Source organism: Haliaeetus albicilla, chromosome Z (assembly GCF_947461875.1).
Source record: "Haliaeetus albicilla chromosome Z, bHalAlb1.1, whole genome shotgun sequence".
In the NCBI taxonomy this organism is placed as follows: Eukaryota; Metazoa; Chordata; class Aves; order Accipitriformes; family Accipitridae; genus Haliaeetus; species Haliaeetus albicilla.
In genome coordinates, this window is record NC_091516.1 from 55,240,830 (window position 1) to 55,267,527 (window position 26,698).

A 26,698-nucleotide genomic window follows, 5' to 3' on the forward strand; every position below is an offset into this window, starting at 1 on the left:
TGCTTGAACCCATCTGAGGGATTTCACCAAACAGCAGGTGAAGAAAGGTATACACTTAAGTGTGATCAGCATTTGGATTACCACAGAGAAATGCTTTTGATTTGATTTGATTTATTTATTTGATTTGATTTGATTGGTTGTGATAACTTTTTGTTAAGTTTCACTCTTGTTGCTCTTCATGCCAGTGTTTGAGATCAAGTATTTTACTATGGTTTAGTCCATGTTTCATTCCACTGCAATGCCATTTTACTTGAGATTTAATTCCAGATAACCTCAGCTACAGCCTCTGTTAATTTTTACAGGTTATGTCCCTTTGTAGGATGCAAAGTCTGGAACTGAGCATACAGTCGTGCATCTTCTCATTCCTGAGGTCACTGCTAGATGTGACTGTCGCTGCCTTTTCAGGAAGGTTGAGACTTTCCTCCCTGAGTCAAGTCTTCTCTGCCATTCCTTGCCTTCAGTGCCTGGGCTGCCAGGTGGAAATAGGCCTCAGGTCCCTTGGCAGGGTATCTTCCCCACTTTGCCTAGAGCAGCTGCATTCCTTCTGATAATTCACTAGAAGGTCTGTAAAGCAGAATTTAATATAGAACCAGATTTTGGGGTCTCCAGCCCCCAGATGCAGCTGATAATCCTGGCGATTATGTAAACTGGATGAAAGATAATTCTCTTGCAGAGAGGGAAAATTAATTTTAGGGTTGGAGCTGCCAGTTTCAAGTTGGCATTACATGGTTGGAGAAGTAGCTGCTTCAAAAAAATCTCTGCTGAGCTAACTTTCCTTCTACTGTAGTAGCTCTCCTGTAAATTACAGCAAGCCCAGCATTTCTCTAGCTGGTATTGCCTAAGGTGGCTGGAAGGTTGGCCAAACTGCTGCCGAGGTGTTCTGCAGGCGGGAAGAAGGTGTCATGGTTTAACCCCAGCCAGCAACTAAGCACCATGCAGCTGCTCACTCACTCCCTACCCACCCCCCTGTGGGATGGGGGAGAGAATCGGGGGGGGGGGGGAGGGGGGGGAAGTAAAACTCATGGCTTGAGATAAAGACAGTTCAGTAGGACAGAAAAGGAAGGGAAAATAATAATAGAATATACAAAGCAAGTGATGCACAATACAGTTGCTCACCACCTGCTGACCAATGCCCAGCCAGTCCCTGAACTGTGCTGCCCCCTGGCAAACTCCCCCCAGTTTGTATACTGGGCATAACATAATATGGTATGGAACAGGCCTTTGGCTCATTTGCGTCAGCACTATACCAGCTACTAAGAAGAGAATTTACTTTATTCCAGCCCAAACCAGGACAGACTGCAAAAGCAAATTCACAGTAGTCTAGCTTTTTTCTGTGCTGTGGGTTCTCCACCCTGGGAGCTGTGAGTATTTTGCCAGCTCATTGCACCGCTGCCATTTCTGACAGCACGGCCGGTGGTGTAAAACCCTGCTCTGGAACTGAATGTTGCACCACAAGCACGTATTGCTGCCACTGCAGCAACAGGAGTAGGGAGCCCAAGAGCAAATCTGAAAGCACCTCACCAGCCCTATGCTGCTGTGAACAGACTGAGCTCTGCGCTGCCGCAGATTAGGTGTACTGCTTTCTGGTACAGGAACTGTGTGTTACAGTGCTGGATCTGTGTGTTCATAAGGAGCTTAAAGCATTGCAGTTCCAAAATAACTTTCATGTCATGTAGCTGCTATCTCCAGCTTTGCACTGTTTTCCTCAGTCCTGACAAGTTTTCGCTCTGCCAGACATAAAAATTCAGGCAGATGAGCATTCCCTTTTGAATAGTCTCAATCTTAAGTCATAAGGCACTAATAAAACAAGCATTATACCAAACTAAAACTAGTTAAGTTATTGAAAGAACCATTTTTTTTCTAGATTAAAAACAAAAGGCAGCATTTTGATCCTGGCTTCTGTCAATGTAGTAGTCTTCCATATTGACTGAATGCATGCATGAACAATTTTAAAGGTGGTCTTCTGTTCATTTTGAGTTTTATGATTGCTCGTGTTGCACACTTCTTACATGGTTCTTAAGGCAAAAAATTATTCATCCTGAAGTCTGTATAGTTCTCAGGATTTTCATGAGCAATCTAACAATCTGAACATTTGTGATAAATAAGCAACATGAGTAACATGGGAACAGACCCATCAATACTACTGGAAACAGCGATCTAGGTTTTCCCTAATGCTTTGACTATAATATATTCAGGGTTGGAGTTCGTGCATTTTCCTTTGCACTACTCGTCGTGCTCCACAGAGGGGTAGCAAAAGGAAGCAGGAGATCTGTTTAAAACTACTTCAGCTTATCAGCTTTTACACCATCTGGTGTGGAAAGCTTTCTCAGAGAAGTATTTGATGTGTAACCAAGACCACAGAGCCTCTGCTTGTTGAAACAAAAGGCTTGATGAGCCAGCTAATAAATGAGGTCTCTATGAATGTGAAAGTTAAGAAAAAGCTAGAATAAGAGACAGTCGTGTGTGTGTTGTGGAAGGGGGGTGTTGTACATTGAAGTCTGGAGGTTTTATTTGAGAAATTTCCTGTCTTTAATAAATAGTGCTGGAACCGTGCAGTAGTAACTCACACCAGAATGGTTCTAAAATTTTTTTTTTCCACGGTGAGCAATCATAAGCCACGATATGAACTCTTCAGCTTAAAAGTGAGACAAACTTTGCAACAACTGGTCGCATTGGAGGAAAAAAAAAAAGCAGTAGCATTTTCTCCATGTGTGATAAAAGGTGACATTATTTTTAAATATAATTACTAAGCCTGAGGTTATGAAGGGCCTGACAGTACCCATTCCATCCAAAGAGCTAGAAGTGTTCTGAACTCAAGAGAAAACTCAACTTGATCAAAAATGGAATTATCCCTAGAAAGACAAAAACAAGATACTTTCCAATGATGAACTAGAAACAAGAAAATTCAGATGCATTTTTCTTTAGGTGGAGTATGAAATCAGAGGTGAATTTAATCTCAGTGAGAATATATGTTTCAAATTACCTTTTTTTCCTTTCCCCTTTTTTACAAAAGAACTAGACCAGATGACCAATGAGCAAAACCGAGATATCAGTAATTACTAAAGCATGACAGATAGGTGGTAATTGTGAGTCACTTCATGCTTCTTCACTACAAGTTGTATCAAAACACAACATGGACCTTTTAGCCTGATCTCCTAAGGAAATAAAATAGATTTTATTTAAGTGGCTCTTTGCTTTGCCGTCTCTTTTCCCTTTTGCTTTATGCTTTGGAACTGTTGGTCAATATTATAAAAATTTGGCAAGAAAATACTTGAAATTACTTCATTAGAAAAGTAAGAGGAGCAAGAGTCTGCTAAGTTTCTACTTGGGGAAGGGTTGTGAGTTGAATAAAACCTGACACCAGTACATCTACACAGGAAACAATTAGTGACCCAGCTGCAGGCAAAGTTGAATGAGCACTTACACCTTCTTAGGTACCAGATGACCTAACTGTAAGTATGTGAAGAAACCCAGCAGTAGTCACAGCAGGTGAAATTGTCAGCAGATTCTTTTTATTTCACTTGTGAAGATGCTCTTGAGCTGTCCCCCTTTTCAGAAGCTGTGCAGACTACTTAGAGAAACGGGGAAGTTCTTAGATCTTGGCAAGTCAACAAAAATTATTTTGAAAAAAGGTTTTCATCATTTTGTATGTATACTACTATATAGGAATGCCTGGTATTCAGTATGGTGGTTGTGTATAGGACTGATTTTCCTCATGTGAACAAGAAGCCTTTGTTATAATATGCTTTATACAGGTATTTCTCACTCATTAGAGGCATTCCTAAATAACAACCTGCATTTTTATATTGGGAATTATTGTGGTTTAAGCCCAGCTGGCAACAAAGCACCCTGAAGCCGCTTGCTCACTCCTCCCTCCCCGGCCCTGGTGGCATGAGGAGGAGAAAATATAAAGAAAAGCTCGTGGGTCAAGATAAGGACAGGGAGGGATTATTCACCACTTATGGTCACAGGCAAAAGACAGGCCCAACTTGGGGAAGAAACAAAATCAATTTAATTTACTACCAATCAAATCAAAACAAGGATAATGAGAAGTAAAACCAAATTTTAATTCCCCCCGTGTCTCCCTCCTTCCTGGCTCAACTCTACTCCCAATTTTCTCCACCTCCTCCCATCCCAAGCAGCACAGGAGGATGGGGAATGGGGGTTGGTGTCAGTTCATCACACGTTGTCTCTGCTGCTCCTTCCTCCTCGGGGGGAGGACTCGTCACTCGTCCCCTGCTCCAGTGTGGGGTCCCTCCCACAGGAGACAGTTCTCCACGAACTGCTCCAATGCGAGTCCTTTCCACAGGCTGCAGTCCTTCAGTCACAGACTGCTCCAGCGTGGGCCTTCCCATGGGGTCACGGCCATCTCTGGGGGCACCCGCCTGCTCTGGCGTGGGGTCCTGCCCGGGCTGCAGGTGGGCATCTGCTCCCCCACTCCCCTCCACGGGCTGGGGGGGGACAGCCTGCCGTCTCACCAGGGCTGGGGGGGCATCAACCTCCCCCGGTGCATGTCCTCTCCTCCTTCCGAACTGACTTTGGTGTCTGCAGAGGGGTTCCTCTCACACTCCAATCCCCCTACTCACTGCAGGTTCCCCTTCTGAAATCTGTTCTCCCAGAGGCGCTACCACCATCACTGATGGGCTCGGCCTGGGCCAGAGTTGGGCCCAACTTGGAGCTGGGGAAGCTTCTGGCAGCTTCTCACAGGAGCTGCCCCTGCAGCCCCTCCCCTGCCACCAAAACCTTGCCACCCAAACCCAAAACAGGAATAAATGATGAATTGGCACATCTTGTGCATTTTCCATAGCTTTTTAAATTTGGTATCTTTAAAGAGGAGAATCATAATGTAAGAAATTTGCAAGTGAAATACAGTTGTTTAAAATCAGTCATTTGAAATTTCCTTTCTGGAAAACTGCTGGACATATTATGTTTCGTTGATTTGTAGTCTAGCCCCATCTCAAGCAGAAGATACATTTTGTAGCTGCCTAGTTAGTTTTTCAGATGTGCTGTTAAATGGAGTGTAATCTCAAGAAGACTAACATGTATTTTTCTGTGTAAGATTGGAATTATTGGTGGAACTGGCCTGGATGATCCGGATATCTTAGAAGGAAGAACAGAAAAATATGTTGATACTCCTTATGGCAAGGTCTGTATAACTACTTTTTTTATTACCGAGACTTTTTGCTGTTTCTAAAGGTGTTTGTATGCTTTAAGAATTTTCAGACTGTTAAGTGAATGCATAAAGGAGGTACTGTCAAAAGAGTATTTCCTTTTAGTTGCTACATATTGTGTGATTCTTAGTTTGTAGAAACAAGGTGTTACCAAGGTGTTGTGCAAAGGAGACTATACCTATTCTCGTTTGTAGATTGGATGAATTTACAAACTCGGTCCTGAATTTGCAGTCAAGAGGGATAAACCCTGTCTTCAAATTTGTGCTGTTGTGTGATCTGCAGTATATGTCAGATCGCTCCAGGAAACTTTCTGAATTGCAGAAAACTGTCCTTTGAGGTATATGGGCCACCATTTTCCCTGTAACCACTGAATTATGCTTTACATACCAATGCTCTCCTTACAGTTATGCTTACAACCACATAATTTGAAGCTGATTTGCAAACAAAGCTCTGAAACTGTTTTTGTGGCACAGGTATTCTTGACCAACTCTCCTTTGCATTGCTTCAGCCCTTTTCCTCAGCAAAAGGGAGTGGAGGCTACAGGTGTTGCTCTATACACAGTGCCGAGTGTGTTGTGAGGGGCAATTCTCACCCCAACGCATTTATAGTAGGAACATAAAACACAAAGGATGAGAGAGAGTTTTAAAGGCAGGAAATCAAGGGGAAGAGAGGTTGACACAGGAAGCTCATAGAAGAACTGGATCTCACCTATTCTGTAATTATCATAAGACCAGGGGAGTCTGGGTGCTTTATAATTGCCACTGGAATTATGTCTTATGAAATGTACTAGTGTAAGGTTGTATACGTAGAATAAAACATCTGGCATGTGGTAACAAGAGCCATTTTATGCGTAGAAGCTTGCCAGAAAGCTCAGCGCTGTGGTGTGTGACTGAAAATCTGAATCCATGACTCCAGTGAAAACGGTTTGAGGGGAAGTAAGAGTGTAAAGAGCAAGCACAGTTTGTGTGTGCACCACTCAAGAAGGGGAAGGAGATAAAGATTAAGGGAGCAGAAAACATAATCAGAATTATACATCTGACTTTTCCACCATCCCCTAAAATCTGTTAACAAACTGCAAGAGAATGAAGGGAACTTGCCTCCTGTATTTTCTGTAGCCTGCTTTCCAGATGGTGGCCAGAGTTGGTCTGAAGTGGAATCCACTGGCTAAACCAAACCAGTTGCCATTGCATTCCCTATTTTTTGAGAGTCATGGATGGTCACAGCATCTCTGTGTCCGGAGACTGCTCACAAAGCAAAAATAGCACTATGCTTGTAGCGGATAGTAACTGAAGCCTTTATATCCAGGAAGGATGAAACACTCTTCACCTTCTTCACAGGCATCTCTTCAGATCCGAGTTAAGGGCACAGTGGCAGCACAGCATTTGGAGGGCTGTTCTGTCACAGCGCTGGGATGCAATAGGATGTGGGTGGCCCAATTTTGCAATGCGGTATGTGGCCTACAGCAGGGTTTAGTATTGCTGAGAAGAGTAGGAGTACCTGCAGGATGGCTTCTGCACAAGGGAGTGGAAAAAGCTTCCTCAATCCTGCACCTTTCGTCAGTATGGAAGGCTTTTTTAATGTCATTTAGGAAGCAGCTTAGCTCCTGTCTTTTTTATTGTGTTCTTCACAGAATGCACATGAATAGGGGAAAATAAATCTTGGTTGCCTGTTGTGGTTTGTGAGAAACCTTGATCAATGGACTGGCTGTGTCTGAGGTTGTGTATTATATGTGTTTAACATAGGCTCAACGTAAAGAAAAAGCTTGTGAATATCCTGTCTCTGTGTAGGGCAGGAGGCAGGGGGTTATAACTGAGATGTCATGGTAGGAACCCACACGTGGATTCTAGATACTGTGGTGAGCTGAACTGGGACTGTCACGCTGACCTGGATGGAAAACTACAACTTCCTGGGGCTTCTGTATCTGTGAAAGGGAGCACAGCAAAACAGCAAGCTTTTGTCCTTATCCCTGCTGGCCTGTCTCTCTTCTCTCTGCCTGTAGAGCTGAACTAATAAGAACTCAGGCCGCCAGTCTGATGGTTGTTTGATGTAGATTAACTCCTGCATAGGATCTCATTAACTTCAGTGTTTGAATGGAGTTTCATCCTCGTGGAAAAACTGGTGGATCAGCCTTAATGTAAGACACACAGGGCTTAGACCACAAATTGCAGTGGCATAAAGTGCATTGAGTGGGTCAAGTTCATGGACTTCAACTGAAGCAGAAACAAACTTCACAAATCTAATTGGTATCATTAGGTGGATCAATGCTTGCTTATTTTGCTGCTGAAACTTTTCAGTGTTCGGGAAGGAGGTGTTACACAGCCTGCCTCTCTCATTTTGGAACAGAGATGAGAGAAGCAGCTATTGCCAAATGCAAAAGGGCAAATGAGAACTTTTTTTGAAGTGTGCTTGGAAAAGTTTAGAAGTTTTTGGTTTATGTTAGTATTTTTTCCTGAAGGTGTGCCTTGTCCTGGATTGTTACCGAAATAAAACCACATTGGGATTTTTCTTCCATAAAGATGCTTTTTCATAGAGCTGTGACATCAATGGAGAGATAATCTGCCTGAAATTTTAAGAGGTAAAGGGCTTAGTCTAAATAAACTGTTCAGAACTTTGTGGTGTTTTAATTGCTGAGAGAATTAGAGATGCAACATCAAGCCTATTTTAGTTCAAGCAAAACTAGGAAGAAAGAAAATGAGTGTCTGAATGCCAAAAGGAAAATGCAAGGCATAGTTAAAAAAAAAAAGTAGGTCCATTTCATTCTATCCTGTAAAAATGCAAAGTGTACAATTGTACTCTCCTTAAATTTTTGTTTTTAATGCTTAAGTTTCTTGGCAAGGACATAGCCGAAAGACTTTTAGCTGAAAGCCTTTCTGGTGGTGACATTTCCTTGCCACCTTTGACAACAGCAAGATAGACATTTCTTTAATGCTGTTTCTTTACTTTTAGAAGCAGAATAATAGCTTACATTTTGTTCATATAAAGTCCTTGAATTGTCTTCTGCTTTGGCCTTCTCAAATCCTAAGAATCATTTAATAACAAAACTTATATCATTAGGGAATGTGGGGATATTTTTTTCAGGTGAAGTATAGAAAAATTTAAAGGAAACTAGTATGAGAATTTTTGCAGTTCTCTGTACTGACATTGGTCCTTCTGTGATCTTTCAAGTTACATTAGTAATACTAGTGAAAATGCAGTACATTAGGTTTTTAAAAAATAAATATGCTTACAGATGTTAATATTCCAGCCATCTTTTCCCCCTTGCCCACTTCCACCATTTTCATTGCATCAAAAATTTGGATTCTATGGAAGATACCCTAAAACTTTTTGACATTCCAACTCCTGATGTGGAAAACATTGTTCTCTTATAGGATAAGAAAGTGGCTTGCAACAGCATTTATCTTCATCATTGAATTTTGAAGCTACTAATAAAACTTTGTTCAGAATATACTTTTAGTTAGGTCGTTTTACTTTCTGGATGACAGAACTTGGTTCTGAATCACCTTTCCACAAAACAGCAAAATATCTTCCTGTTTTAGAAAATTATTTTAGGTGCCCCCCCCCTTTTTTGGTCATAGGTATATCTGGCAAAGTAGGGGCAGCAGGGGGCCCACCTCGCAAATGAGCTTTGTATGCTTGCATCAGGAAGATCAGACCATGTAATGTGACACTTAAGCTCCTCTTCTGCCTCCCCAAAACAATGTACATCATTTGGTTCCTAGACTAGGTCACAGGTTAAATGAAGGCTTGGGGAACTTATGAGATACTTCTCCATCTCAGGTTTTCATTAGATTTTTATTTTGCTTGTTCATTCTATTTTCTGTTCCAGCTTGCTTCTGACGTGAGACCAAGGAAAAAATGAATTTTGTAAGCACCATGTGAACAATACTTTATGCATATTTATGTTGCAGACAAAGGGAATTTATTTCAATTGTTTGTTACTGTCATAATTTAGGGTTAACTGCCCAGGGTTCTTTGCTTCCGTTTCTGTTTTGCAACACTGAATAATATATATCTGACTTGGATTTTGTGGAAGGGGGAAGTAGTTAAATACGTATATGAATTATTAATGTTTGACAACTTTTTATTGGGCCTTTTATTAAATCCTGCTTTAAAAATACTGTATTAGAGCTTTGAATTTAGGTTGTTCCATTGGAAGTTTCTATTACTTTATCAGCATTTCAAAGCTCCTGGCTGCAACTGAGGTAATATTAGAGAGGTACAACACTGGGAAGAACTTGTGGGAAAAAGAGAGCGGAACAGAAGTATACAGTAGCTCTGTTATATGGTCAACACATAGTTTGAAATTTCTGTATCTTTCACCTGTAACTTTACACATGTTGATTTATCCTTACTTCTTCTCTTCTAATGACCCATGATACAGTATCTGCAAATTCTTTTCTTAAACTGTCAGTTCATCATTTAGCAGCACATTCTTTGTTCCAAATCTTTCCTTTTCTCTGCCATATTTCTAGCAATCATGTGCAAGAAAGGTGTTCAGGCAGTCACCTGGAAGATGCCCTGAATGTGTTCTGTGGAAATCTGTGTAAAGATGACAACCAGTCCTGTTACACAGCCACCCTGAAGCCTTTTGAAGTGACTAGGATGGCAGCAGATAGGGAAGGAAACCCTAGCTGCTGCAACCAGATTTTGAAGCCTGTTGAATTTCAAAGCTGTTGCATTGTTGCTGCATCAGCAGTGTATGCTAGTGGAGTTCTGTGGTGGGGATAAATATCAAATAGCAGTTAAATTGCACCTTTCGACCCCAAATCTTTTGGAAATTAATGCAAACTTGTATCTATCACTTGCACTAAACTTGAATATGTCACTTGTAAAGCAAAGGATCCAGTCTTCAACTTACTGATCTTTACTTTTCATTTTGACAGGAGGCAAGGAATTTTGGCTGAAGTCTTCTTTAGTTTTTAAGAGTATTTTTGTATCCTGCTGTGAGTGAAGTTGCTTGCTTATTACTTCACACAGCAAATGTGTGCTCTCTAAACAAAACAAACCCAAAAACCAAAACCCCAGTGCTGATTATTGTGAACCTTCATTGAGATGGAATGTTGGAACATCAAAATTCCTTGGCACCTAGACAGCGAGGCTTTTGCCCTCTGTGAAATTTCATTCTTGAAGCCATGTCTGGTTCAGAACAGTATACATAAAGTAAGGTAAATAGATTAAACGTTTAAATGACAATAGGTTAATATTAAATGGAGACCTTTAAAAAGAAATCAGAACACACTACAGTTCTAGAAATAAAATTTCTGAACATTCCCTTTATTAAAACAACAAAGTGGTAAATCTGTGTCTGGCATAATTTAAACCTAGGTGATTGAGTAAATTGTGGTGCTTTGAAGAGATTCCACATCAAAAATTACCCAAAGGAGCTATGCAATAGGGAGTGGAAAGTGGTGTTTTTATTAGAAATTAGTTATCTCTAAAATGCAGCTATGTGGAACTCATATATTACTTTATCCTAGATCTCTGCAAATTTTCAAGTGTATAATAGAATTAACAGCTGTAAAACTAAATGCTATCTGAAATCTTGCCGCTAGCATTAAAATACAAATAAAATTATATCAGGTAGCAGGCAACAGAACATTGCTAAATGCAAATGTGTGAGTCCTTCCAGACACTTGCAAACTTGTGATCAGTAAATAAATCATAATTTTGTTAATAGCTATTTCAGCTTTAAATCCCAAGGGCATGGAAAGAGAGATTGGCACAGAATGGCTTCCAGCTTACTTACAGTTTCTTCTACACTGCAATAAAAAGAGTGAAATGTGTGCAGTTTTGAATTGGGCAGGAGAAGCAGCACATCCAGCTGCACAGATGCATCTGGATTAATTTAGTATCTAATTAAACAGAGGCTTTACATTTTTTAACAAAAAGGGAAGCTAGAAACATTCTGTATTTCAGATCCCTAATGCATATAGCCAGGAACAGAACGCAGCCCACAGAGCAGTTAATTACTTGGGGGCTGCCCTGCATGGGCAGTATGACCATCTCCAAGGCAGAGCACATGTCCCAGCTGGGCAGCTAAAAATAAAACGCTCTAGCTTCCTGGCTGTTTGGTTCATCGGGAGGAATGCATGTTCTCATTGTGTAGCTGAGAGGAGAGCGCAAGCTGTCTCCTGGTCCCTCAGCTGACCAAATACAACACTGCTTCTGCCACTAGTGTACCAGAAGTTCTCCGTCATATTCCCAAAAGTGGGACTCCCAGCAGCAGGGAAGAGGGAGCTTATCAGGAAGCTGGGGGGGTGGAGTGAAGGGTGTGTTGGAGGAGTCTAGGGTGAAGGGGGACAGAGAGGAGAATGGGGAGTGTTACAGAAAGGGACAGATTAAATGTGATTTCTTTTGGGAGGGGGGCTTTAGTAGGAAATGGCACCTCTTCAGCTAAAAGCTACCAAAGTTTACAGAAGAGAGTGAGAGGTCTAATCAATTTAAAGGCAACACCTATGTGCTTTGTTTTTTATGTTTGTCTATCACTGTTTGAAATACTGTTTCAAACTATTTGAAAGTATTACTGTTTCAAACCCTAAGGTAAGGAGTTGCAATATTGTTAGTAGGAACACAGAAAAATTGTGATAATCCCTCTGGTGCAGGTTTGATCTTCTGTTCCAGACAGTTTTATTGATCTGCCATATCAAATTACGGAGCTCAGCAGAAGAAAATGGGAGACTACAGGGGTAACCAGTATTTCCTAACTATCCTGCTTATTTTTAAGTAGCAGTTAAGGTTTCTAATGTGATTGTCAGGCTGTAACTCATTCTTATTTGATTGTTTTGCAGCCCTCGGATGCTTTGATATTGGGAAAGATTAAAAATGTGGACTGTGTGCTGTTGGCAAGGTAAATGAGCATTTTAAGGGGTTTTATATTATGTGTCTTAAAGGTTTCTCAAAAGTTTTTTCTTTTTACATTAGGTGAACTGAATTTCTACTCTGACTTCATCTTGCTCTGGGGTTGCTAGCAAAGTCCAGCAGAAGTCTGGGTTTTTTCCTGAACAAATTTGGTGCTGCAAGTACTGAGAGTATTAAAAATACCATCTAGGTTAGGAAAGAGAAATCCAGTGGGGGGTGCTGCCCTAGTAAGAATGGCAACCTGCAAGGCTGCCTGCTCTGGTGGTAGGTTGGTGGTGCCTGATAACCTCAGTAATCCGACTGCTCCCTGTGTTTGCAAATTTCCTTTGTGAAACTGGGAAATTGCCTGTTTCCAGGTTAACTCTGGTACCACTACAGACTCTTCCAAATTATTCCTTGTGATTATTAAGTCTTCTAGCTGTTACCTTTATTGTTTACGAGGCTGCATTCCCTGTAGCTCTCCCTCCCTGGGTCATTTTTATTCAGACATCTCTTACCATACTCAGAAGAGACTCTGGAAGCAGGATCTGCAGATGAGTGCATGGAAATTTCACACTAATGTAACCGTGGATATCTAAGACCAGTGTGCTACTAGGTTAAATATAAGAACACTAACACAGTTCTTAGCATCTGGACAGCATGGGCAGAGCCAGGTGCTGGTGACAGGGTCCATCAGCAGTCCCAGATAAGTCGAGGCAATGAATCCAAGTCCAGGATCCACCCAGGGAGTCCAGGCAGGAGCAGTAGGAGATGGGGCCAGAGGCAGAGTTGGAGACAAGGCTGCAGCATGTGTCCAAAGGTCGTCCAGAAAACAGGCCTGTAGACAATCTACAGCAAGGTCTGAAAGCCGTCCAGGAGACAGGGCTGGGGACGGGCACGCTGTGACATAGCTGAGGCCAGGAGAGAAGGCTAGGGCCTGAGCTCGGAGGCAGGAGCACCTGGGCTCACAGACACCGGGTGTTTGGGTGGAGGCCCAGGGTGACGCTGGCCAGGGCAATTACCACCCAGTGATGCACTCCAGGCCCTGATTCTTTTCACGCCAGTTTTTCTGTTAAGCTGCTGACTGTTACCATCTCTGCAACTACCCTTCTGTCTGTGGTTTTACTTTTCTTATCTTGCATGGACTTTGCTCATGTATTCTATTATACCTGGACAACATTTTTCTCATTTTCTCAAATGAAATGCTAAGCCAAGATGCTGTATCAAAGTAGGCCTTGGGCTACAGATGGCTGAACAACTCAGCTGTGGTTTACATCCTCACTGGGATTTATGACCATTCGCATATGACCATTGTGAGTTTACTTTTGGGCCTAAGGTACCTGCAACTTCATTTTGTGTTTCAGGAAAAATAACAGAGTTGCTTGTGAATGCCAGATTTAAAGAAAAAGGCATGTATATTCTAGAAGAAGGTTATGACAACAACTGCAACATTTAACAATAAATCTTATCAGAAAACATGGGAATCCTGCTTGACAGTGCTTGGTCATTGTGTGTGTAACTCCCAGTTCCCAGCTGATAAAGTTCTTAAGACCTTTTGGTCTCTGTGAAGTAATCAATTGGGAAATTAAGTTCCTCCTTTCCTCTTACATGGTTGAAAATAATTTTCAAATGTGTTCAATCATTATGTGAGTGATGTACCTCTGAGCAATGACAGAGATAACACAAAAGCTTGTGCTTATAAGACTACGTATTTCCTGTCTTGGTGAGAAAATATACTGCAACAGTGTGAAGTCGTTCTTCTAATTTATGAAAGCTGTCAGATCATTTTAAGACCAAAGAGAAAAATGCGATGATTCTACTGTTTTCTTTGGGAAGGTGACAGATAAAAACAGTGTGTTCTTTCTGTTTTGAATTTCCTCTGATGTTCCACTCTTTTCTTGAGTGGGAGAATACAAACAGCACTTCTGAGCAGAATTTTGTGGAGGTGTATGTAAATCTTAGAAACCTGTTGTAGTGTATGAAATATTTAATTTGTTATACCTGGGTTTTCAGAATCTATGGAACTGACTTGGAAAATTCAGAGAAAAATGCTTTTTGTACTCTTGAAGCTGCTAATGTCTATTTGGATTGTGTTTTCAAGATTCTTTTCATTACAGTCTTGAACTTAAAAATTTTGCATTTAAAAAGAAAACTGCACCACTACTTCTTAAATCAAATCTTGAGAGAACCTTAATACAGTTAGGAAAGCTACATTGGAAGTAGCTGAAATGATCAGTTCCACTTCCAATGCTGTTAGAGAAATTACATTTTCTGGAATTTTCTTTATCTTGGAGAAGGAAGACAATTTCAATCTGATTTATTTTACTCTCTTGCAACATGTATCTTTGCAGACATGGAAGGCATCATACAATTATGCCATCGAACGTCAATTACCGTGCCAATATCTGGGCATTAAAAGAAGAAAATTGTTCACATGTATTAGTGACTACTGCCTGTGGCTCATTACGAGAGGAAATACAACCTGGTGATCTTGTCATAATTGACCAGTTCATTGACAGGTGAGTAACATTGGTTTTAACTGTGTTCTTAGTTTTGGAGGAGAAAAAAGGGGACAAGTGGGGTTAAACCATATAATAACATGTTAATGTTAAATTAAGTTTTTGTGGAATGAGGTGATAGCCTCAGTTCTTATGGCAAAAAGTGAGATTCATACAAGAAGACGTGATAGGAAACAGGAATGAAATTACAAGAAATTCAGGGCTAACAGGCGTAGATGAAATACCAGGCTTTGAAGAATGACCTCAAATGAACTAAAGTATAGCTCCTTGGGAAGAGTCTTCTGAAGAGAAGATATATCCTCCTCTCAGATGTGGGAGAGGAACATGGATAAAAGCACAGGCTGTTACAAGTTTTAAGAAGAATCTGAAATGAGATGGGGGCGTGCAAGAAGGCATCGTAGGAGCCAGGTAGGAAAATTTATGCAGTAATAATGAGGCTCTACAGAAGACAGATCAAATGCAACACAGCAGGAAAAGAAAGGAGGTTGTTTTAAAATGAGGATAGATGCTAACATTTTCTATTTGCTAAGAATCATAAGGAAGTAAATTTTTTCCAAAGTCTCTGTACTCCAGTCAGTCGTCCCCTCCTTGATTATCTGATGTTTAGAAAAATTCAAGCAAACGGGGGAGGGGAGGAGGGAAGCTATGTTTAAAGATTGCCAAGCACACCAAATATTTAAAAAATAGTTGCACATTTTAAGAGGTAAATTTATTATTAGTACTTAGGGGTGTACTATATCTGGAAGTCCTATTTGAGTATTCCACCCAATTTTAAGTGTTTGGAATGGTTTGTGCAACTTCTTTGTGCTTTGTGGGGCTGCTGGCAATATTTCTTTGCCAACTGAACATGTATACCTAGGTTTGTTCTCTGCAGTGCAGTGCTATTCAAGTTTTGACTTACTGACATTTTTGTGTGTGTGTAGCTGAAATGCTCTTTTAAGAGAGTACATTTTAAGCAGAGTGTATCTAAATGACTAAGCACCCTGCAGGAGCAATCCCCATATAAACTGCTTCCTGTTATACTAGAGTTGATTTATGGGTGGAGAGCAGCTGTATTGCTGACAGTGGTCTTTTTTTTTTTTTTTTTTTCTTTTTTTCAAGTCTAAAAGTATTTAGGCTGATCACTTTGTTTATACAGATTAAATCATAATCATCCTTATTCTGCCAGTAGTACTTTGAAAGGAGTAATTTTAGTATCAATATTGATTTGTATAGGAAAGATACTAAACATACTTCCGTACACGGTTTGGATGATTGTGAGTAAAGCACCAGTTATTTTGACAGCATTATCATCTAGCAGACTCCTAAGTAGGTAAGGGGAGCCTAATCGTGCTAAGCTGTGAATTGCATGCATAGTAGGAAGTAGCCTCTGGCCCAGAGAGTCTGCAGTTTTAAACAAGAAACAGTTGGAATGATTGCAATTATTATCTGCTACGGATGAGGGGTGGAAGTATGGAGAAACTAACTTTTGCAGAGGTCAGGCAGAAAGACATTAACAGAGCCAGGAAATGAACCCAGATATGAAATCGGAGACCATCCGTCATCCAAAATGTCACTATCAAAATTAAAAATTAATTCTGAAGCTACCTAATCTCTTCCCGCAGCTTTACATTTCCCAGCATTTGCCAGTCTGCATCAAAACTTCTGAGCTGGAAAGGAAATAATCAGCTTGGTTAAGTTTGGGTTTTAAGGACATGTCCCTTTCAAGAAGGAAAAAAAATAGGGGAGTGTTATACAACAAATCAGTATATTTATCTGATGAGAAGATGAGTGAAAGGACAGGGTTCATTTACATTGCAGCAAAGAAGGCAAAGTATCTTGGGCTGTATTAGTAGGGGTGTTGCCAGCAGGCCAAGGGAGGTGAACCTTCTTCTCCTCTACTCAGCACTGGTGAAGCCACACCTGGAATACTGTGTGCAGTGCTGGGCTCCCCAGTGCAAGAGGGACATGGACATACTGGAGAGAGTTCAGCAAAGGACCACGAAGGTGCTGAAGAGACTGGAGCATCTTTCCTATGAGGAAAAGTTGAGAAAGCTGAGACTGTTCAGCCTGGAGAAGAGAAGACTCAAGGAGGATCTCATCAATGGGGAACCTGAAGGGAGGGTGCAAAGAAGGTGGAGGCAGGCTCTTTCCAGTGGTGCCCAGTGACAGGACGAGAGGCAATGGGCACAAACTGAAACACAGGAGGTTTCCTCTGAACATCAGGAAACACTTTTTCACTGTGAGAGTGACAGAGCACTGGCACAGGTTGCCCAAGCAGGTGGTGGAGTCTCCCTGCTTGGAGATATTCAAAAGCTGCCTGGGCATGGTCCTGGGCAACCAGTTCTAGGTGGCCCTGCCTGAGCAGGGGGTTGGACCAGGTGACCTGCAGAGGTCCCTTCTAACCTCAACCATTCAGTGATTCTGTGAACTGCGTTTTCATTTAGACTTTATTCAGGCGGTCACCAGTAGTAATGACATAGCCCATATATGAGCAGTGTTTCATTTGGGCAAGTAAGTTTTCATTTCGATGTAGAAGAGTGGGACCTTGTGGGGACTTGTTTCATGGCTTTAGGAAACCAAGAAGCTTCTTAGAAGAGCATATGTCTCAGTGTGGAAAACAATATGTAATATGAATTTAAAAATCATTACTAGCTTGCCCTTTAATTCAGAAAACTGACAAGTCATAATAGTCTGTTTCCTTTGACAATTGATTTCTGTGAGAAGTCTTTTTCCCCGGTGATCTTTGCCAGTGGGTGTTAGACTGCTGGTTCTTTGGATGTAGGGTCTGCATTTTTGCCTTTCAGATGGGTGTATCATCTGTAAGAGTGATTGTATTATATGTCATAAATCATTATGAAAGCAGCACTGCTGATGGGAAGGTAATTTCGTGGGACAAAACGATTATTTGTCCACCAAAGTCTGAAAAGATGCAATTTTTCTGAAATACCTTCTACTGAAAGATTAGGGTCCTGCAAGCAAACTACATCAACAGTCTTGGAAAAAAGGTACTGGTTAAAGCTGCAAAAACAGTCGGGTATTTTTCTTGAAAGGTACCCTGGCTTCTATATAGTTATTAACCCATACCAGGTACTACATAGCAAAGAGGCTTGGGTCTAGGTGGGAAGGATTTGCTCAAGCTGCCGTTAAAATCAGTGCCTTCCAGGTGTCCAGGTACCTTTTGGTATCTGGGCTCTACTTCTCAGTAGGGAGCATATCATTACTCTCCTTCTGGGTGTGAAGCAAGAAGAAGGAATAGTGAATGGGAATGGGAGAAGACCTAGAAATTAGCAGAAAGCTGTAGGCACAAATTGTAATTTGCTCCCCTTGGGCATGTACACTGTGGCATTAATGACAGAATCTCAATATATGAAGTTGTGTAGGACTTCTACCTAGTTTAGAGCATAGGTTTGACTTACAGTGAGGAACACTGAATAGGTGTAGTAAGAACTATGTAGCAGTTCCAAACTTTTGAGAGCTTAGTTCTGCAGATCATTAGCACTACTAGTGAGTGGTTTGGTATATAGTCTCTGCTTTCTTCAGGCTTATCTATTAGTTTGTATCTTTAAGCAATAAAAGATACATTTTGTTAAGTAAGTACCAAAATATTTACATGGTGTTCTCCCTACTTCGAAATACAAAAGTAACCACAGGTACTATTATGGGCTACAACAGTTGTTCTCTTCTTTGAAACAAGTGCCTAAAAAAAATCTGGAAGAATTTTTTTTTTATGTCTTTGGCTCCTGTTAGTTTATTACAGTGCTGTTAGTCAACTGGCTAGATCAGACTGATTAGGGGCTTTTTAATACTTTCTGTTTGGTTTGCTGCTGATGTTTGCTAAGAAAAGAAGAGTAAGAAGGTAACTACTTACTTGGATGACTCAGCTCAGTCAGGAAGATGCAGAAAATAACTTCGTAAAAGAAATCCTATAACAGCTGCCAACTTTATTGTTTGAATTCTTTGTGTGACATACACCACTACTCTGTAACATTTTTCATGGGAGAATTTTCTTTCATTGTTCCCAAGGAGGCAGAGCTTGCTGGGGCTGGTTTTTATACAGCAGATGCCAGTGTGAATTTTCATTTTGTTCTTTAATTACTAATAACCTGTTGATAATTCAACGCTACTGGAAGAAAGGGGAAGATGATGATGCAAGTGGTAGAGTACTGTTTGTCACAGATGGAAATGAATGGTTTGTTCACTTACTTGAGTTGGATTTTGCTTCCTAGCATCAGCCATAGTCAGCATTGCCAGAAAATCTTGTGTTACTGTGATAAAATCAAAATGAAGGAGCAAAAGCCACTTTACTGTCTGATTAAAAGTGTGGCTATTGCTGCAAGGTGGGGAATACAAACTCTTAGCACACCTTCAAAACTGCAGTACACTCAGCTCTGAATCTGAAAAAGCAGTAAGGGCAAGGCAGGCATGGTAAAACTATGCAACAGTGCAAGGGTTTGCTTGCGCTGTGAGTACCACTGTCTCCTTGAGCTTGATACACAAGCAGTTATGCACAAAAACATACATCCCCCTTTCCCAGGGAGAGAATTCCCTTTTCTCCTGTACCACTGCCCACTGTTTGGCACAGGTTGGGTACACTGGGGGTTCTCCGTAGAGCCCTACAAAGGTCAGATGGCCAGCAGGAGCTGTGCAGCCCCAGCTCTTAGCTGCTTCCTTGTAGTTATCAGTCCAGTGCTTTCAAGTGCTGCTTCTGATCTCACCCACTGGGGGCATCTCTGTACTTTCCCTTTATGCTATCCTTGAGCCGTCTGGATTGTGCGCTTCTACTATGAATAGTGTGGCTAGTTTCTAGGCAGGCACTTGGTGACTGCTTCCTGTTTTAATGTCAACAACCAGGCAGTTGTGTAACATTCAGTCGTGCTCTGTTGTTAAGCAGGCCCTCCTTCTGATGGAGGGCATACGGACTTCTCTACATTAAAAACTGTGAGATCTAAGGAACAGATTGTCTTTGAAGAGTGCCTGTTGAGTTCCTTATATCTTGTTTCCTGCTGATTCCATAAGGAGTCACGTGGGGTACGTGGGGAAGGTCTTGAAACTCCTGTGAAAAGAGGAGCCTTAGGCAGATACTGTCCTTTGCTCTCTGGCTCTTGGTCTCTGTGAGAGTAAGGCAAGAAAAGCATCTGTGATTTTGTAACCTTTGTTCTCTTTGCAAGGGATGCAGAGGAGCGGTATTGCAGTGGTGAAAATTATGTGCTGCTGCCCTGTACCTTGCAGACAGGTGCGTGGGACAGATCAGGATGGCCAACTCCTGACCGGAGTAACAGGGCTACAGAAATGAGGAGAGGCTAAAAGGCATTCCTCTGTGACAGCCATCAATTCACAGGTAGCAAGAATCAAAGATTGGTTCAAATCTGCCTTTATTCTTGCCCTAAGCCTAGGAACTTACAGACACATCAGCTGGCCCCATATCGAATAGCTGTGGCCTTTGCAAAGTTGCAGCTTTCCATGCAGAAGAGAAGTTGTTGCACTCCGAGTACAAATACATGTGGTCTGTTGCTCAGAGCAGTCATAGATCTTACTGTTGTTACTTATTCCCATGCAGTTTGTATGTATGGTGCTAAACATAGTGGGATTTCTTTATTATACCATGTAGTGATGCGGCCATTCTCTCCAAAGAACACAGGGTATCTGAAAGTCAGAGATTAATATTTATACATACGTGATCTTTCCTCAGGGCTTTTCTGAGTGAAAGGGCCAGACTAAAAACATCTGAAATATTATAATGCAGGAAATGGATGATGACTTTTCCCATTTCCTCCAATTCTAAACAATTCATTCGCAGACACTGAAAAAAAGTGTGTAAAATCGGATACATTCTATTTGCAGCTCTTCAGTATCCCATAAAGGAAAAATTAAAATTAGCGTTTCAACCGATTTTAACAGCTGTATCCCATTTTGCATATGTTTTTAATCTGCTGATCTCTCTTCCTATTTTATAACCTCACCTTTAAGGCTACCCTATTGTTTTGGGGGGTTTTTTTAAATCTACTCTAACATGTAACTTGTATTTAAAACCTTCTTTTAAATATTTGCTGGTGACTTAGGTGAGGAACTGTTGTGAGCAGTATTACCAGCAGAAATTTTGTATTTTAACTGTGAATTGAATTTGGCTGTTGGCTTACTTTTCTCCTATAAAGTACAATATGTGACACGCTGGGGCGAAGAAGAGAATGTCTCAACGAATTTTGTTCCAGAAGGTTTTCGCCATCCAGTTGGCTGAATCAGCTTGAGGCAGTGCATTTGAAGGTAAAGTGATAGTGGGTAACAGTTCCAGTTGTCAAAATGGCATGCTGGATGGTAATTTCTGCAGCATGTTTGACCATTTTCATGCAAGCAAACAGTTCCTCAATTGAAAGAAGGGAGAAAAAGGATTTTTCTACTTGCAAGCTGCCAATGCATGTGTGTAATCTTTCCGAGAATATGAAGGCACCCTGTTCCAGGGTTTTTCTCTGGGTTTTGAATTCATACCTCTTTTGTTCAGGAAGCTGTTCCTATAAATTCCCATCCTTTCAATGTAGGAATGCAATGATATGAACAAGCTCTATTTTGACAAGCTTTGTGGTAATTCAGACTTGATTCCTTCCCTTCCTGAAAGCTTATTGTGCTCCTTTTTTCAGAGATTACTTGCCTGACTATTAAATTTAGCTGATTTCTTTTGGGTAGAATCGCAGCATAATGTAGCTGTTTGTGTCATTTAGGAGCAAATAAGCACTTCAGTGTTTTGTTAACAATAGATTTTCTCTAATTAATTGACAATGCAGTACTGGAGTAACAGTTTTATTTTTATACTCTTGAGCTCAATTCTGAAAGGTTTGTACAGAGGCAAAACAGGATTACAGGTGGTCATTAATATCATACTGATACTTTTGTTCCCTCGCAGGTATGCTATGTTTTCTGAATTGTGTAAATTTCTTGCTTTCTCTTCTGTTTCCTTCCCACTCTTCTCCCTAAGCATGTTTTCTACTTTTCTAGGACAACTAAAAGACATTGTACTTTATACGATGGGCAACATTCCTCTCTTCCAGGAGTATGTCATATTCCAATGGCAGAGCCGTTCTGCACCAAAACCAGAGAGGTTAGTGAATTTTATAATAGTATTTAGAAATGGGTTTTTTTTACGGCACTTACTCATGATATAGTACTCTAATTATGCATTCTTAGTATACAGAGGTAATCTGCACGTCTTTATTCCCATTTCTCAGATATATATGATGGTATTAAGGAAAAATATAACATTTGGAAGGCATGGAAAGTAAAAGATCTTGTGTCTATAGGAGCTGTCTTCCTAAGGGAGATATGCGGAAGATGTCAGTTGGCAACCTAGATTTCCCTGGGGTCTTAATAACAGGACAAAAGATCTTTATTTATCGGGTAACAAGCCAAGAGAGGAACAAAGTGGATAAAGCAGGAAGATAGAATTAGGAATTAGTTCCTTTTTGTTCTGAATAAAACTGCACCTATGGTAGAGACACTTTACATACTTAATACAAAAATTGAATAAATAGTACTTTAACATTCACAGAAATTACAATATTGCATTTGTGCTTTCATGCATTGTAGCAGTGGGTGGTGGTGAAGAGTCAAGACTTAGTTTAAAGGATATTAAATGTAGAAACAAGCCAAATTACAGTAGGCTTTTATTCTTAACTGTTACTCTTAGTTTTGTCACTTCAAGATTTTCAGGCTTCAAAACAGTTAGACTAAGCAGTGTGAAACACTGCTCTATTTTTCAGCACCTTTATAAGCTTCTGGGGGGGAGTGTATCTGTGATTAAATATGCCAACTTAGTGTATTCTTAGACCTGAGGAAAAGAGAAGGTGAAGATTGAATTGCGTACTTTGTGCTGTTGTGGAATGCTCTGATGAGAAGCTGCAAGGAGGTACATTCTCCAGGGGCACAGGAATGCTTACAGAATCAGTCATATCCATCTAAGAGACGCAGTTACTGCACTGAGCAGGACAAAGCTGAATTGTGAAGCAGGTGGCCCAATCTGTACCCAGAGCATGTACAAATATTTGTACTACTGAGCAATGAAGTAAAGACATTTTAAATCTCATGAGGAAACAAACTACTACATATTATACATGTGCATGCTTTTGCCCTTCATAATTTGAGCAGCAAATTAGGCAAAACACTTTGCATTTTTCATGCAACAAGAGCCTATCACATGCTTTTACTGAAGATTAGTTAGCATATAGTTGCCTACTGACTTTGAGCACGATGTCATGTCACAACAGATTCAAGGCGTTTATTGAGAGCTAACTGTACACTTTCTGAAATGGTTTAAAAACAGTGTTATTACTGAAGTGATTGGCAGTACTTCACACTGTGTCTCTTTCTTCTTTTTTAAAAAAGGTAAGCAGATGTGCATAAGCCATTTCCTGAGCTTGCAGGAAACATACACCAAGGCTAGTTTTCATTTGATTGTTAAGTAGCTAGAGACAGTGTTCTTTGGGTATTACATTTTTCTAAAAGCCAACAGAGAAATGCTCCTTTTCAAACAGAGAAAAAAACATTTAGGTACTTCCCAGTCTCACATGTGATCATTATCTCATTAGCCTATGGGTTCTAATCAGCCTAACAGATGTTTTAAAGAACATGTGGTTTTGAGGTCTTAGTGAGGCTGAAAAGGGATACTTTCACTTAATTTGAAAATACCAGATAAAAGTGACTTAAACTTTTTCCTGGAACTATCCCTGAAAATTGTTTGGATCATTTCAGCCCAGTTTATCCTAATTCAGGGGAATTTCGTAGATAAATGCAATAATAATAAACCCAAAACTATTAATGTAATAGACTATTTAAGGAATTTTGCATTAGAACATCTGAAAACTTTATATTAAATTGTATTTGTGCAAATACAAGAAAATACTCTGGTTTACTTGGCTTATGCACTGTAAGTTAAATGAGAATCTGAAAGGAGTTTATCTTTTCTCCAACTGCAATTTTTTTAATAATGTAGGGTGCCTTTGTTATTACTGTTTTCCAAAACTGGGCCTCACTGCAATATCTTATAGGGAGTGAAGTTGGAACTTTGTAAAAAGTTTCGGGGAAATACTGTTCAACTGTGGTTTAAGTCAAATCACAACTGAACTTATCTATTGATATATTAGCAATGTCTAATTAACTGGCTATCAGTGAATCATATATTCAGAATTAATATCAGCAATAAACCACAATATTAGGTGTAATTAATATTAGATTAACTTACAGCATGTTAATAAACACCTACAAATTTCTAAGTGTCATTCTGTGGCTAATCCCCAGAAGCTCTGCTTTACCCCTATGCGCATATTCACGCAGTTGCATGCACAAATACCCTTCCCCAGCACATGTGGGTTACATGCATACCCACCCTCTTCGGGAGTGCAGGTTTACCTGTTCACATGCATCTGCAGTGGGAGATGTGGGTACTTGGGCTTTATGTGTGCTTTTACTCCTCCACACAATCCACTGATACACGTTCCAGCGAGGAGACACCTCACAAGGTCACACAGTACACTCGAGGTATTGCTGCTTGTAGCACCCGTGTATGACAGGTTGACCAACCAGCTGGAGTGCAGGCTTTGCACAGCGTTTTGCTCCGCCTGGCCTGTGTGAAGGTCATGATGCTGACAAGTCAGCTTCTAGTGGTGTCAGACTAGGTTTTCACCGCTGCTGTGTTGTGAAGGTCTCTCCTGTCCTGTCACAAATTTTCATGGTGCTTTTATACTTATTTTCAAGCGTTTCTTTTCTGTTGATGGTCATTTTAAACAGGTGTCATCATAGTTACTTTCCCCTTCCTACTCAGGACAGTTATGGGTGTCCTAGTCCCATTTACACATGCTGGTACACTCTTATTCCTACTGTATCGACTGGTGTTACCCAGGCCATTTACCAAGAGAGAAAGTCATGATGATGCTGCCATATACAAGGTCCTAGTTGGAACTGTAAAGACTAATGTGAAGTACATGGTATATGTAAAGTGCACAGCTCAGTCACTGACATGGGAAAATGTAGTAATAATTTCTCTACAGATTCCCAGGGTACTCTTTGAAGTACGTGCTTGTAAAGTTTTACTTTCAAAAAGTAAATTTCCTATTACTGTTCTCACCAGCTCAACTCCACCATGTGCTAATGTAGCGCTCAATGGAGCGTTTTCACCATTCTATTCTCAAGGTAAGCACAGCCTAAATATCATGCAAAAATCTTCTGTTTTCCAATCTTCTTGATCTGCACTGAAAACAATAATCCAACTGATACTAACAAACTCAGATATCATTCCTGTTAGTAGGACTATTAATTTCTCTTGCTGGATGAGGAAACTGAAACTGATCCTTGGTTTTGGACAGCTGTAGCCCTGAAAAGCTTGACTGCTTTGTATAAAGCTAATTTCTTTTGTATATAAGTTTTTTGATGGAATGCAAAAGCAGTGCACCAGGGGAATTGTTTCCTTTTCCCGATATTGGCCTCTTTTGCAGGTTCTTATTGAGACTGCCAAGAAGCTTGGGCTCCAGTGTCATTCCAAGGGGACAATGATCACAATCGAAGGCCCACGTTTCAGTTCTCGAGCGGAAAGCTTGATGTTTCGCAGCTGGGGAGCTGATGTTATCAACATGACCACAGTGCCTGAAGTGATTCTTGCGAAAGAAGCTGGAATGAGTTATGCTAGTATTGCCATGGCAACAGATTACGACTGCTGGAAGGAACATGAAGAAGCAGTGAGTGAAGCTTTTTTTCCTCTGGGTCTTGTCCTGAGGGATCTGGATGAGAACCTGTAGGTTTTGATAAGAGATCACATACTGAACTAAATCTGTTCTTACTTAGATCAGTATCACTGAGTTATTCTGGATGAACAATTGTGAAAGTAAGAACGTAAAGTAAGAAGAAAGAAAGTAATTGTTGCTACCTCATTCATTTTCATAAACTTGCTTCACTACTAGCAAACCTTTTATCTCCTCTTGTCTGAATCATGGAGTCTGTATGAAGCTCATGAGCTCTGTGTATGAGCTTGTCCTCCCATAATTGGTCTAGTGTTTTTTTCTTTTGCAGCTCTCTGCAAAATGATGTATCTGCTTTAGTTCTCCTATTTGTGTAAAATACAATCAGACATAAAGCCACAGAGGAAAGAAGTTTTTAATGGCTGAAAAGATTGTGGCATTTTAAGGCTTCACCTTAATGATTTATTTGGGTATTGAAAATGTGTGCCATCAAAATTGAGAGGCAGCACTCAGTTTTATTGTGTTTCTAGGTGTCAGTGGATAAAGTTTTGAAGACACTGAAAGGGAATGCAAATAAGGCTACTAGCATACTCCTTACTGCTATACCTCAGATAGGTTCCATGGAATGGACCGACACCCTGCACACCCTGAAAGTAAGTACACACATGAGGCTGATGAGTACTGGGGACAGTGTATGCATATGTACACATAATACAGGTATATGTTCCAAGATGTTTCTGCTGAAATCATAAGTTCTTAGAGTAGATGCTTCAACAAACCAAATCCTTTCAAGATGGGCAAACAAATTCATTAAGACTCTCACAAGCTTTATTGCAAAGATCTAGCTTCCGTTTCAAAAGAAATGTTACAAAAGGTAAAAAAAAAATAAGGACATCTGTGTATGGTTGATGAAGTGTTACCCTTCATAGCACAGGTAAGGTACAAAATTATGTGAGTATCCAAATGAAAAACCTGTACCTCCACTCAGCTTTAGCTTAGATCTTAGAACAACAGAGACCCAAGCGGAGAAGACTGAACCAAACCAGAAACATTATGCTTTCTTTAATATATAAAAGGAGAGGAGTCTGTTACAAGATACAGGTAATAACCAGACTGAAATTATTAGAACTGTGGTCTTCCACAGGTTTCAGATCCATAGGGCATGAAAAAAAAAAATTAAAAAGAAAAACATTTCAAAATATATTGGTGAAGGAATTTTCAGGCAGACTTTTTCTTAGGCAAGAGTTTACTTACATGTTTTATATCAACTCTATTTCACAGGTATGCTTGAGGTTCATATGTGGCTATAACATAGAAGGAAAGAACAACGTTAAAATAGTTTGGGTGTCTGTCGAGCTTCTTGACAAGCTTTTTGTGACAAGTAGCCACTTCCAAGAGTACAAAAGCGTGAAGCATGAGAGCAACTGAGGATTATATTGAGATGGTATGGGAGACAGGGAAGGAGAATTGGAAT

The 26,698-nt window shown here is 40.4% G+C and overlaps 1 protein-coding gene across 3 annotated transcripts in view; it reads left to right on the forward strand.

Moving 5' to 3' along the window:
• MTAP (methylthioadenosine phosphorylase) overlaps positions 1 to 26,698 on the forward strand; it is a 33,568-nt gene that overhangs the window by 1,314 nt on the left and 5,556 nt on the right. For 2 of the 3 annotated variants that reach the window (XM_069776894.1, XM_069776895.1), the window contains exons 2-7: positions 5,060 to 5,146; positions 11,960 to 12,018; positions 14,360 to 14,527; positions 21,497 to 21,599; positions 24,985 to 25,224; positions 25,755 to 25,877. In XM_069776894.1, the coding sequence (XP_069632995.1) occupies positions 5,060 to 5,146; positions 11,960 to 12,018; positions 14,360 to 14,527; positions 21,497 to 21,599; positions 24,985 to 25,224; positions 25,755 to 25,877 (780 nt within the window). Of the gene's footprint in view, positions 1 to 4,136; positions 4,419 to 5,059; positions 5,147 to 11,959; positions 12,019 to 14,359; positions 14,528 to 21,496; positions 21,600 to 24,984; positions 25,225 to 25,754; positions 25,878 to 26,698 lie in introns of those variants that run through there. The other variant, XM_009915432.2, reaches the window with a different exon arrangement.